The 13,631-nt window shown below is 41.0% G+C and overlaps 1 protein-coding gene across 1 annotated transcript in view; it reads right to left on the bottom strand.

The window, feature by feature from the left end:
* LOC138930862 (nuclear RNA export factor 3-like) overlaps positions 1 to 13,631 on the bottom strand; it is a 57,010-nt gene that overhangs the window by 37,464 nt on the left and 5,915 nt on the right. The window contains 6 exon segments of the mRNA XM_070291253.1: positions 11,670 to 11,806; positions 12,359 to 12,431; positions 12,960 to 13,002; positions 13,099 to 13,214; positions 13,318 to 13,376; positions 13,497 to 13,604. Coding sequence (XP_070147354.1) covers positions 11,670 to 11,806; positions 12,359 to 12,431; positions 12,960 to 13,002; positions 13,099 to 13,214; positions 13,318 to 13,376; positions 13,497 to 13,604 — 536 coding nt within the window.

Genomic DNA, 13,631 nt, shown 5'->3' with positions numbered 1-13,631 from the left:
TTTCACCATGCAATTTTTAATGGAATCAAGTGTTACCAGGGTTTTCTCTTACTGCCTCTGGATTGGAAGTCATCTTTGGAAAACTTTTCCCAAGTATTAGCTTATAGAGGAATTTACTGTGGGTGTACATTTGTGGCCAGGATAGAGAGAAAGGAATCATATTAGAGTGTCAGGTGTAAGAGGAACCCAGAAAACAAGTGACCATAGTGTGAGAAATCTGAGAAAACCATTTCACTAAGTCAAGGGACTTGGGCATTTGGACCAGAGTCTTCATCCTGTGCTTGTCTTGATAGCTCAGTCTCTACTCTTTGCCATCTTTTGTGGATACATGCCAGGCTCCCCCTGACTGGCAAAGAACATCTTTATAAAGCAGAAATTCCATGTCATCTCAAATGGACATGTCAGATGACTTAAATGGATAGAACCACCCTCTTATCTTCTTAGAGAGAAGACATATGAAACCAATTCCGAAGTGTATCATTCTGACAGAACAAAAGACTAAGAGGAAGGGAAACCTCCAGCTGGATCTGGTGAGAAGAAACAAAACTGAAACCAACATTGATCACCTCATCCTTGACTCTCTGAGTGATGTCCTGTCAGGAAAGGTAATAAACAGCCTATTAGTTCTATGCAAAAGGATGGGGATTTGAGTTAGGAGGTGCCACAGTCTCCTGTGTTACAAGCTCTCCCACTCAGCTACATCATTTCTTGCTTCCATGATGGTTTCCAGGAGTCAAAGTCAAGCTCAGGCTCATTTTGCTTAGAATGGAGCCTGAGGTCATACCACAAGGGATGGCCACTAACATCCATCTTGTTTCCTGTGGGCATTTCCGGGTACGCAGGTCTGCAGATAAGAGAGAGGCTGAGAAGCAGATAAGGAATTGGACTGACAGTTCCTGGCACATAGTACATACACAGTACACCTAATACCTCAGTGAGAAGCAGACATAAACTACACGCATATCCTGTTAGTCTTTTTACACACATATGAATTTTCAAAGAAACTTAAGGTCCGTTGTACCTACTTCTGTCTTTTAGGAAACTTTTTACTTTGGGAAAAAAAAAAAGTCTTTTCGTTGAGGGAGAGAAAGAAAAATATGTAGAAAATGGAGTGCTGCCACCTGGTGAACAGAGTCAGAACTGCAGGTGTGAATGTCCTAACAGGGTTTGGCAAAGGATGGGGGATGGAAAGAGCCATGGTATTGGTGTGGAATTGAACGGATTCCCTCCTACAGACCAAGATTTCTAGACTTCACACTGGCAGCAATCCTTCTGTGTTTATGCCCATGCTTGGATCTTCAAGCCCTGGGACTGGAAATCCAGCCTCTTAGTGAATTGAGTAGAAAGCTGCGTGAATTAGTGTATGAATAACTGATATAAACAATTTGAGACAAAAAACAGATATAAATACACACACATACAGAAAACTGTCAAATACATTATTTTCAACTCCTTCTGAAACAATGAATATATGAATGCTGTATCTTTATCAGGGTGCAATTTTGTGTATTTTCAACATTTTATTCAGTAAATTACATATTGAAAACACCCTAGAAATGCAACATTATAAAATAAAAACATCCTCTATCTTTGACAATGCATATTCACCAAATAATCATTGAAGAGATCTGTTTAATACTTAAGTCAATGAATGTATTTCTACACTATTATTTTGTGACTCAGCTGTTGATAAACCTGTTTTACAAAACTTTCTCTTAGTATGTTGATAAGTCACCAATTAACACTTCTTTTTGTTTAACACATATGAAAAAAATATAGACATGAGTTTCTCTTAACTTCTTGGTGCCTACTTTCCAGATTTTTTCCTGCATGTAATGCACTAACATATATCACACACATACTTATACACCCATGCTGATATTCTTTGCAAAAACATGGGGTCATATTGTTGGTACATCATGACAACCCTGTTCACTTGTTATGATTTGTTTCTTATTTGTATAGTTTTTTTCCCTTTCAAGTGTTTTTATGTGCATTTGCTCTTGATATCATTGACCTAACTCTATCATTTAAGAATATTACTTACATTAGTGAAATAAACCTATATGTGAATATAATATCCTCCAAGTGTTCACACATCTTATAATGTTGTTATGCAGAGGGTATCTAATCCTTTGTAATGAGTTTTAGTGTTTTACATGTACTTCAGTGTGTTTTAAAAAGAACAACTGAATAATGGTGCTTTCTGGGATGTTGAATATCAGTTAAAGGATAAAATGGGGAATGTGAATCATTTGCATAACTCCAGTTTAAGAATCCTGAAGTAGTAGTTAATAAGGCTGTTTCCTAGGTCATGTTACTTAACTTTTAAATTCTGTTCCCTGAAATGAACTGAGCAAGGTAGCAGGATACAAGATTAATATATAAGAATCTATTGCATTCCATTCCCTTGTAGCTCAGTCGGGAAAGAATTTGCCTGCAGTGCAGGAGACCTGGGTTCGATCCCTGGGTTGGGAAGATCCCCTGGAGAAGGAAATGGCAACCCACTCCAGTATCCTTGCTGGGAAAATCTCATGGACAGAGGAGCCTGGTGGACTGCAGTCCCTGGGGTCTCAAAGAGTCGGGCATGACTGAGCAACTAACACACACAATAATAAAATATCAGAAAGAGAAAGCAAAAAACAACAACCCCATTTAAAATGCCATCAAAAAATAAAATATCTAAGAATAAACTTAACCAGGAGGTAAAAATTCTAAAACATTGTTAAAATAAATGGATGCAAATTCAGACAAATCGAAAGTGATCCCATGCTCTTAGATTGAAAGTCTTAATATTGTTAACATGGCCATACTACCCAAAGGGATGATCTGATTTAATGCAATCCTTATCAAAAAAACATGCTACACTTTCACAGAACCAGAACAAATAATTCAAATGTTTATATGAAACCACAGAAGACACATAATTGCCATAGCAATCCTGATGAAAAGAACAAAGCTGGAGGCATAACCCTCCCAGACTTCAGGCTATACTACAAAACTACACTCATTGAAGCAAATGGTACTGGCACAAAAACAGGCATATATTTATTAATGGACAGAATAGAGAGAGCAGAGATAAATCCTCCCACCTATGGTCAATTCATCTTCAACAAAGGAGGCAAGAATATACAATAGAGAAAAGACAGTCTCTCCAACAAGTGGTGTTGGGAAAACTGGACAGCTACATGTAAATCAATGAAATAAGCACACTATCTCACACCATACACAAAATAACATGGTTTAAAGACCCAAATATAAACATGACACCATGAACTCAGAATTCTGAGAAGTTAAGCAAAACACTCTCTGACAAAAAATCATACCAATATCCACTTAGCTTCGTCTCCCAAGGCAAAACAATTTAAAATAAAGATAATCAAATGGGACCTAACTTTAGAACAGCAAAGTAAGCCAGGAACAATGAAATGACAACTTATGGACTGGGAGAATAATATTTGAAACTTCATGACTGTCAAGTAGTTAATATCCAAAATATACAGCTTCCCAGGTGGTGCTAGTGGTAAATAACTTGCCTGCCAATGCAGGTAGACATAAGAGACGCGGGTTCCATCCTTGGGTCAGGAAGATCCCCTGGAGAAGGAAATGGAACCCACTCCAGTATTCTTGTCTGGAGAATCCCATGGACAGAGGAGCCTGGTGGGCTACAGTCCATAAGTTTGCAAAGAGCAGGACACAACTGAAGCGACTCAGCACACACACAGTATGCGTAACAAAAAATCAACAACACAATGAAAAAAGGGGAGAAGATCGAAATATTTTTCCAAAGACATACAGATGGCCAAGATGCATAGGAAAAGATGCTCAACATCACTAAATATTTGGGAAATGCAAGTCAAAACCACAATGAGGTTATGCCTCACATGGGTCCGAATGGCTATCATCAAAAAGCCTACAAATAATAAATTCTGGAGAGGGTGTGGAGAAAAGAGACCCTGATACACTGTGGGTTGTAATGTAATCTGGTGCAGCCACTATAGAGAATGGTTTGGAAGCTCCTGAAAAAGGTACAAATAGAGCTATGATATGATCCAGAAATCCCACTTCTGGGTATATAACCAGAAAAAAATGAAAAGTGTAATTCTAAGATACCTGTACCCAGATGTTCACAGCAGCACCATTTACAATAACCGAGACACATAAACAACACAAGTACCCATCAACAGATGACTTGCTTAAAATGATATAATACACACACATGCACACACACACACACACACACACAGGACAATTAGTCATAAAAAATGACAATTTGCATTCTTATTACAATTTGCAGCAACATAGATGGATCTAGAAAATATAATTAGTCAAGTAGGTAAAAAAGAGAAAGTAAATATAATATAGTATCATTTACATGTTGAATCTTAAAAATAATACGAATGAATCTATATTCAATACAGAAACAGACTCACAGACAGAGAAACTGAGCTTATGATTACCAAAGGGGATAGGGAGTGGAGAGGGACAAAATATTAATAGAAATTTGGGGTTAACAGATACAAACTACTATATGCAAAAAGATAAAGTACAGAAAATTATATTCAATAATTTATAAAATGCATGGATACTAATCTAATACATATATATATCCAAATTGCTTTACTGTACACCTGAAACTAATACAATATTGTATATCAGCTGTATTTCAATTTTTAAAATTCACACAAAAAAAACTCTTTCTCACTGTTTGTGAGTGAATATTGGCCTTGAAAAGAGATTAGGGCTGAATGAGATAAAATGTAAAACAGATTTCACTTAGGGTTAGGATGTTACTATCCTACAATTCAGGTCCTCTTTCCAAAGAGTAACAGCTTGTGCTGCCTCCTGGGTTCAGTTCAGCACCTCAGGAATCAGGTAATCATAGTGACCCCCACACCCATTCCTCCTGGCCCAGGGAGTAGGACTTCATCCCCATTATCATCTTCATGTCCAGTGGGGAGCATGACACAACCTAGATTCTACATCAGGTGAATTTTCCACTATCAGTCTTTAAGCCCTGGAAGTCGCTTGGGGCTGGTGCACTGAGAAGACCCAGAGGGATGGTACGGGGAGGGAGGACGGAGGGGGATTCAGGATGGGGAACACGTGTATACCTGTGGCAGATTCATGGTGATGTATGGCAAAACCAATACAATATTGTAAAGTAATTAACCTCCAATTAAAATAAATTTATATTTAAAAAAATAAAAATGGAGCTGCCGGTTGGCCTGTGCAGAGGGCAAGGGGTAGACATCTGACCCTGGAAATTTTACATTCTCTGTCAGCCTGAGGCTGACCATTTGTAAAACGGGACTGCGGGCACCTACTTCTAGACTTAAAGAAGAAAAGGAGAAAACCTCAAAGAACGGCTCATATACAACGGGACTTTGAGATGTATTACTCCTGGCCCACCCTGCACCTTGTGCATGCTAAGTCGCTTCAGCTGTGTCTATCTCTATGCGACCCTATGGACTGCAGCCCACCAGGCTCCTTTGTCCATAGGATTCTCCAGGCAAGAATACTGGGTAGGCTGCCATTTCCTTCCCCAGGGGATCTTCCCCACCCAGGGATCAAACCCGAGTTTCCTATGTCTACCTGCACTGGGAGGCGGGTTCTTTACCACTAGTGCCACCTGGGAAGCTTGTCTCCTATGTGCTATTAAATAGAAAATTTGAAAAACTATCTGAAAATGAGGGATCAACAAGTAAACTTTGGTTCCATCTCTTCACTTCCTATTTGCTCACACTTTCTGGTGTCTTTTTTCAAATTCTAGTTTGACCAGAAGTAGCTTCTTATTGAAGCCCCAAGGAAGGATTAGTATAGGAGAGCAGAGAATAGGCACAGGTCAGCTAGACAGAAGTCATCAAGTGAATGTCCAGTCCCAGACTCATCACCTGACCCCAGGACCTGCGCTGAGTCCCTTACCTGTGTTGGCCTCAGTCCTAACGCAGAAGTACACTCACTATAGAAACAGAGGTGATGGGCAGAGCCTTTTCAGTCAGAAGACCAGGATTTGATGCTGTAAACCATTATGTGCTGAATGATTTACCTTGATAAATTAGTCATTTATCTAATATGTGTGCTTGGTATATTTTATCATTTTTGTGGGGTTTTTCAGTTTTATATATATTATTATTTTTCTTACTACTCAGCCAAAATATGAATGGTGCAGGTAGTAATCAGTAAGAAGTTAGGGAAGAACCCAACTGAGAGTGGAGTACCTAGGAAGTGAACGCAGTGTGGCAGTGAGGGATGCAGACAAACATTGGGCTCTCCCTGGGTGCTTGGCCCTGTGCCCATCCTCTAATGACCCAGGGAAGATTCTTACCCAGTAGCGTTCCTGGTTCTCAGCTGCAGACAGTGGTGCCGTGGGGGCTACCAGGGAGGTGCCTAGCTGAAGCACTCTGACCTGATCAGCTCCTGCTCCACTGAAGGCCACCATAGCTGCCCTTCCATTGCCATCTCCCTGCTCCTTCCTTCTGGATATCTGAAAAGGTCCCCCTGTGGAACCTTCCAGACTTGATTCTTAAAGGGCTTCCACCTGCAAATGACACTATATTTTCCCCAGTCCTCAAAAGTTGTCCTGCACACTAGGGAAGGGGGACGCCGAGGTAAAGAAGGAAATGCCTTTCTCTCAGAGGTATGTCATCTCCACATATTTACCCAACATACTGTGTTTTTATAAGCAATGACCTTATACATTTCCTATACACAGCCCAATAATACACACACACACACACACACACACACACACACACACACACACGTAGATATGCTGGCAATTCATTTTAATTCTAATTCATCTCCTCATGAAACTGAGCAATGAATTCTTTTCTTAGTTAATGAATGCATGTGCACATGTATGTGCAGTATTATATTCATCAACAGAGGCTTTTAAGGGAGCACCCCTTGAGCCTATTATATCATGGGAGAGCAAAGTGACCATTGCTCCAGCCCACATCTGAAAGGGAGGCTGCTCTATTGTCCTCCAGAGAGGGCAAGGGACATAACCTCACCCCAAGTTCCTGCTTATCTGGACAGGTGACGGAAGCTATAAGAGGAGGAGGTCTGTAATCTGTGAAGTGGGACTCATCTCTAACAGAGCTGTCCTGAGGAGTGAGTGAGAAAGCCTGGGGCTAAGGCAGGCACTGTCATTTCTCATGTTCCTCCTAATGAGAAAGTAGATATCATTAGAAAGGAGGCAAAGTCTTTCTGATATGGCTGGAGTTCAAAGTTCTAAAAAGAGAAGGAACTCTAATCTCTTGGGAGACTCAGAAGCTCCTAAGAGGCATCCAACATCATATCTGTGAGCAGACTCTGATCCAGTCCCCATGCTGGGAAGACAGGCTTGCCTTTGACTTACCTGGTGATTTCAGTGAGAGATGGCAACAGAGCAGTAAGCTGTGGTGTTGCCTAACTGCTGCTCCTGAGCTGCTCCTTATGTTAATACATTGATAGGAAAAATTTGGACCTGTCTCTCATTCAGCACTGCCGGGGGTATCAGATCATGCAACATCCAGCCATGTCACACCAGAGTTTCCAATATCTGCTGCCTCCATGTGGGACAAAAAACTAAAAGTACTACCATTTTACTGAAATACCATGCTCCATTCTTTCATTCACTAATAACTCAATATATATTGGGCTTAAAATTTACACTATTCCAGGCAAACCTAAAGAAACAAGAAAAGTGAAATAAATAACCTAACTCTACACCTAAAGCAACTAGAAAAGGAAGAAATGAAGAACCCCAGGGTTAATAGAAGGAAAGAAATTTTAAAAATTAGGATAGAAATAAATGCAAAAGAAACAAAAGAGACCATAGCAAAAATCAACAAACCCAAAAACCAGTTCTGAGAGGACAAATAAAATTGACAAACCATTAGCCAGACTCATCAAGAAACAAAGGGAGAAAAATCAAATCAACAAAATTAGAAATGAAAATGGAGAGATCACAACAGACAACACAGAAATACAAAGGATTATAAGAGACTACTGTCAGCAATTATATGCCAATAAAATGGACAATGTGGAAGAAATGGACAAATTCTTAGAAAAGTACAACTTTCCAAAACTGAACCAGGAAGAAATAGAAAATCTTAACAGACCCATCACAAGCACGGAAATTGAAACTGTAATCAGAAATCTTCCAGCAAACAAAAGCCCAGGTCCAGATGGCTTCACAGATGAATTCTACCAAAAATTTCTAGAAGAGCTAACACCTATCCTACTCAAACTCTTCCAGAAAATTGCAGAGGAAGGGAAACTTCCAAACTCATTCTATGAGGCCACCATCACCCTAATAACAAAACCTGACAAAGATGCCACAGAAAAAGAAAACTACAGGCCAATATCACTGATGAACATAGATGCAAAAATCCTTAACAAAATTCTAGCAGTCAGAATCCAACAACACATTAAAAAGATCATACATCATGACCAAGTGGACTTTATCCCAGGGATGCAAGGATTCTTCAATATCCGCAAATCAATCAATGTAATACACCACATTAACAAATTGAAAAATAAAAACCATATGATTATCTCAATAGATGCTGAGAAAGCTTTTGACAAAATTCAACATCCATTTATAAAAACTCTCCAGAAAGCAGGAATACAATGAACATACCTCAACATAATAAAAGCTATATATGACAAACCCACAGCAAACATTATCCTCAATGGTGAAAAATTGAAAGCATTTCCCCTAAAGTCAGGAGCAAGACAAAGGTGTCCACTCTCACCACTACTATTCAACATAGTTTTGGAAGTCTTGGCCACAGCAATCAGAGCAGAAAAAGAAATAAAAGGAATCCAGACTGGAAAAGAAGAAGTAATACTCTCACTGTTTGCAGATGACACAATCCTCTACATAGAAAACCCTAAAGACTCCACCAGAAAATTACTAGAGCTAATCAATGAATATAGTAAAGTTGCAGGATATAAAATCAACACACAGAAATCCCTTGCATTCCTATACACTAATAATGAGAAAATAGAAAGAGAAATTAAGGAAAGAATTCCATTCACCATTGCAATGAAAAGAATAAAATACTTAAGAATATATCTATCTAAAGAAACTAAAGACCTATATATAGAAAACTATAAAACACTGGTGAAAGAAATCAAAGAGGACACTAATAGATGGAGAAATATACCATGTTCATGGATTGGAAAAATCAATATAGTGAAAATGAGTATACTACCCGAAACAATCTATAGATTCAATGCAATATCTATCAAGCTACGAAAGGTATTTTTCACAGAGCTAGAACAAATAATTTCACAGTTTGTATGGAAATACAAAAAACTTCAAATAGCCAAAGCAATCTTGAGAAAGAAGAATGGAACTGGAGGAATCAACCTGCCTGACTTCAGGCTCTACTACAAAGCCACAGTCATCAAGACAGTATGGTACTGGCACAAAGACAGAAATATAGATCAATGGAACAAAATAGAAAACCCAGAGATAAATCCACACACCTATGGGCACCTTATCTTTGACAAAGAAGACAAGAATATACAATGGAGAAAAGACAATCTCTTTAACAAGTGGTGCTGGGAAAACTGGTCAACCACTTGTAAAAGAATGAAACTAGAACACTTTATAACATCATACACAAAAATAAACTCAAAATGAATTAATGATCTAAACGTAAGACCAGAAACTATAAAACTCTTAGAGGAGAACATAGTCAAATCACTCTCCGACATAAATCACAGCAGGATCCTCTATGACCCACCTCCCAGAATATTGGAAATAAAAGTAAATGTAAACAAATGGGACCTAGTTAAAATTAAAATCTTCTGTACAACAGAGGAAACTATAAGCAAGGTGAAAAGATAGCCTTCAGAATGGGAGAAAATAGTAGCAAATGAAGCAATTGACAAAGAATTAACCTCAAAACTTTATAAGCAACTCCTGCAACTCAATTCCAGAAAAATAAATGACCCAATCAAAAAATGGGCCACAGAACTAAACAGACATTTCTCCAAAGAAGACATACAGATGGCTAACAAACACATGAAAAGATGCTCAACATCACTCATTATCAGAGAAATGCAAATCAAAATCACAATGAGGTACCATTTCACGCCAATCAGAATGGCTGATATCCAAAATCTACAAGCAATAAATGCTGGAGAGGGTGTGGAGAAAAGGGAATCCTCTTACACTGTTGGTGGGAATGCAAACTAGTTCAGCCACTATGGAGAACAGTGTGGAGATTCCTAAAAAAACCTGGAAATAGAACTGCCGTCCGACCCAGCAATCCCACTTCTGGGATACACACCAAGGAAATCAGAATTGAAAGGGACACGTGTACCCTAATGTTCATCGGAGCACTGTTTATAATAGCCAGGACATGGAAGCAACCTAGATGTCCATCAGCAGACAAACGGATAAAAAAGCTGTGGTACATATACACAATGGAGTATTACTCAGCCATTAAAAAGAATACATTTGAATCAGTTCTAATGAGGTGGATGAAACTGGAGCCTATTATACAGAGTGAAGTAAGTCAGAACGAAAAACACCAATACAGTATACTAATGCATATATATGGAATTTAGAAAGATGGTAATGATAACCCTGTATATGAGACAGCAAAAGAGACACAGATATATAGAACAGTCTTATGGACTCTGTGGGAGATGGCGAGGGTGGGATGATTTGTGAGAATGGCATTGAAACAAGTATAATATCCTATGTGAAACAAAACACCAGTCCAGGTTTGATGCATGATACAGGATGCTTGAGGTTGGTGCACTGGGATGACCCGGAGGGATGGTAGGGGGAGGGAGGTGGGAGGGGGTTTCAGGGTGGGGAACACAAGTACACCCGTGGCGGATTCATGTTGATGTATGGCAAAATCAACACAATATTGTGAAGTAATTAGCCTCCAATTAGAATAAATATATTTATATTAAAAAAAGAAGCAAAAATTTACATTATTCCATTTGAAATATCTCTTTATTTTGCAGTAGAAATAAGAGGTTAAGAAAGAAAATGAGTACATGGGCAAATTTTAGGGTAAAAAATGAGATGGGATGGCTCCTTCACATTAACTGTTAATCTTGCTCAAGTTTCAAGGCATTGAAGATTAAGTAATCAACCCTTGGACTTCTCTTCCCCATCCGGCCACATGCCTCTCTTTCTCTTCGTTTCTGTCTCTGGTTTCCTTTTCTCTCTCATTTTCTGTAGATAAATACATAAATATAGATGCATATACCTACATAAGCAAACTTCAAGGAAGACATAATGAAGATGAAAACATTAAGGGGTATCTTTGGGTGGTATGTTGTGGAACAATGATTTTCCCTGCTCCCCACTGGACATCTACTGTGACATACAGAGTGGAATGAACCTCAGGCCCAGTGTATCAAGATAAAAGTGCCTGAAAAACCAACTGTCTATACAGACAGGTGCAGGATTCACCAAACTCACAAAAATGATTCAAGCCTGCTCAAAACAACTAGTAGCTTACTATGTACTAAGAATGAAATGTTCAGGGTAAAAATAACTGAAATAAACAAGGAAAAAAAATTTACCTTCAAGTTCCCATTAATTACTCTTCCACTCCTCCCAGTTCCCTCCCAACTCCATGCAAACCCAGCAGTCACTTCTGAGACTATTGGAGGTGATTCCACACTGGATGGAGAAAGCCCACACCATTTCCTGCTACTCAGGGGAGAGGCGGAACATGAACGTGGTCGACAGTGTAGGCACTGGGATGGAGAATGCAGACGCTGAGCTTCACTGGGACTGGCTTCCCTTACAAACAGCTCATCATTCACTATACAAAGACTGGAGGAAAAATGCACATGTGGACAATTTATGGATGGACCACCTGCACCCCAATCCTGACTGCTCCCACTAACACTCAGCAACTAGATCCCTTCCATACCCTCCTGTGTCTGTCCCCAGGCTCCTTGACTGGTTCCTCTGCCCCTCGCACAGAGCTCACCTTCAGAGAGATTGTCTACCAGCTTCACTCAATGGACAGTCTGTTCCCCAACCCAGGGACAACTTCACATTTACCTTGAACAGTAACTCAGTACCTTATAGTACAGGACTGTACAGGAGTGTACAGTCTGATCCCCATTTTCAGAAGAAGACAGAGTCACAGAAAGATCATGTGACTTGACCAAGGTCACACAGAGAAAGCACTGGGTCAAGGAGAGAACCCATGAGCTGATTCCAGAGCCCATGCTCTTCCTAACCACTAGGCTAGACTGCTCCTTGGGTCTCCCTGCTGGCTTTCCACAATACTGAGTCAGCCTAAGATCTGCATCACCACATGCCCAGGGCCCTGAGCCCAGGCTGGATGGGCCATCCCACCCACAACATGGCTCTCACCTGGAAGAGCTGGTGGGAGTAGTGATGAAGGTCCGGGTGAAGGCACGCACACAGCCCTGAGAACTTCCTTCCACTTCAACAACAAACAACAAACAATAAGCAAGAGTACCCCCTTAGAGCCCCACGTGTTTACAGGCTCCCACATCATTCCCGAGTCAGGGTCTGACGTGAACTCATGCTGAGCGGACAGCTGTTCACGTGGGGAGTTGGGTGTCAGGAATGGGGATGGCAGCTGTAGGAGATGTCTGCTCCCAGTGACATGTCCCCATGACAACCACTTCACAAGTTCATGGGATGCATTTTTCTCAGTTGCCGAAGAGATGGATATTATGCGGAAACTGTGAGATTAAGTAGTAGCCCAGGTTCTCCGTGTAAGGATCTGGTATGGGAGCCACCAAACTCCACAGCCTGTGTCCCTAATGCCCAGAGTGGGCAGGGCAGACATGGACGCAGTTCAGACCTGGGTTGTCTGTGGGAAGACTGAGGGCTGGGGAGGGGAGGAGAGGGGAGGGAATCTGGAAGGAAGAGTTCTGGTGGGAGGGACCCTGACCAGGTGAGAGAGCAGCGCGGCCTCTGGGGGGAGCAGGCTACACACACTCACCTTCCTTGAACACCCCACTGACAGAGAAGCTGACCATCGTTTCCTGATAAGGAAGAGACCAGGTACTCAGTCACCCCTCATCCTCTTTCCCACCTGCGTCTTTCTGCCCCTCACCACCAAGCGAGGAGCAGGTGCTCACCGTCTGGAAACACATGTCCACCACAAAGGAGCTGAAGTCATGCTGAGTTTTGGGCAACGCACAGAGGGCATGCACAATGTCATGTTTGGTGTGTTTCAGCATCTGGACACGCAGGTCTGTGGGGGAGGGGAAGACAGGGAAAGTCAGGGCAGCCACTCCATGGACCCGATGATTGGCCCCCTCACTGCCCTTCCCACTGAGCTTTTCCACCACACTCACTGGGGTCCTTGAGCTTCTCTGTATTCCTGTTGTCCTTGAAGTACAGGCGCGCACTGCTTCTAGGAGACACAGAGAAAACTTGAGTGGTGGTCTGGCCAGCATAGGTGTCAGCAGGAGCTGGCCTGCATCTGCTGGGGAACCACATGGCCTGGGGGAGGAGTCTAGGCTGTGATACTCACAAGCCTGAGTCCTTGGGGTGGAATGGAATGGTCAGGAAGAAGCAGGCCTCCTCGTGATAAAAATCCAGCAGTCCCTGGCGATTTCCATAGTCATGAATCAAGTAATACCTGAGGGAAGCAGTGAGTAAAGTCTGT

The sequence above is a fragment of the Ovis canadensis genome, chromosome X, assembly GCF_042477335.2.
Source record: "Ovis canadensis isolate MfBH-ARS-UI-01 breed Bighorn chromosome X, ARS-UI_OviCan_v2, whole genome shotgun sequence".
NCBI lineage: Eukaryota > Metazoa > Chordata > Mammalia > Artiodactyla > Bovidae > Ovis > Ovis canadensis.
The sequence above is the reverse complement of the archived record's forward strand: the minus strand, read 5'-3'. Positions and strand labels throughout refer to the sequence as shown.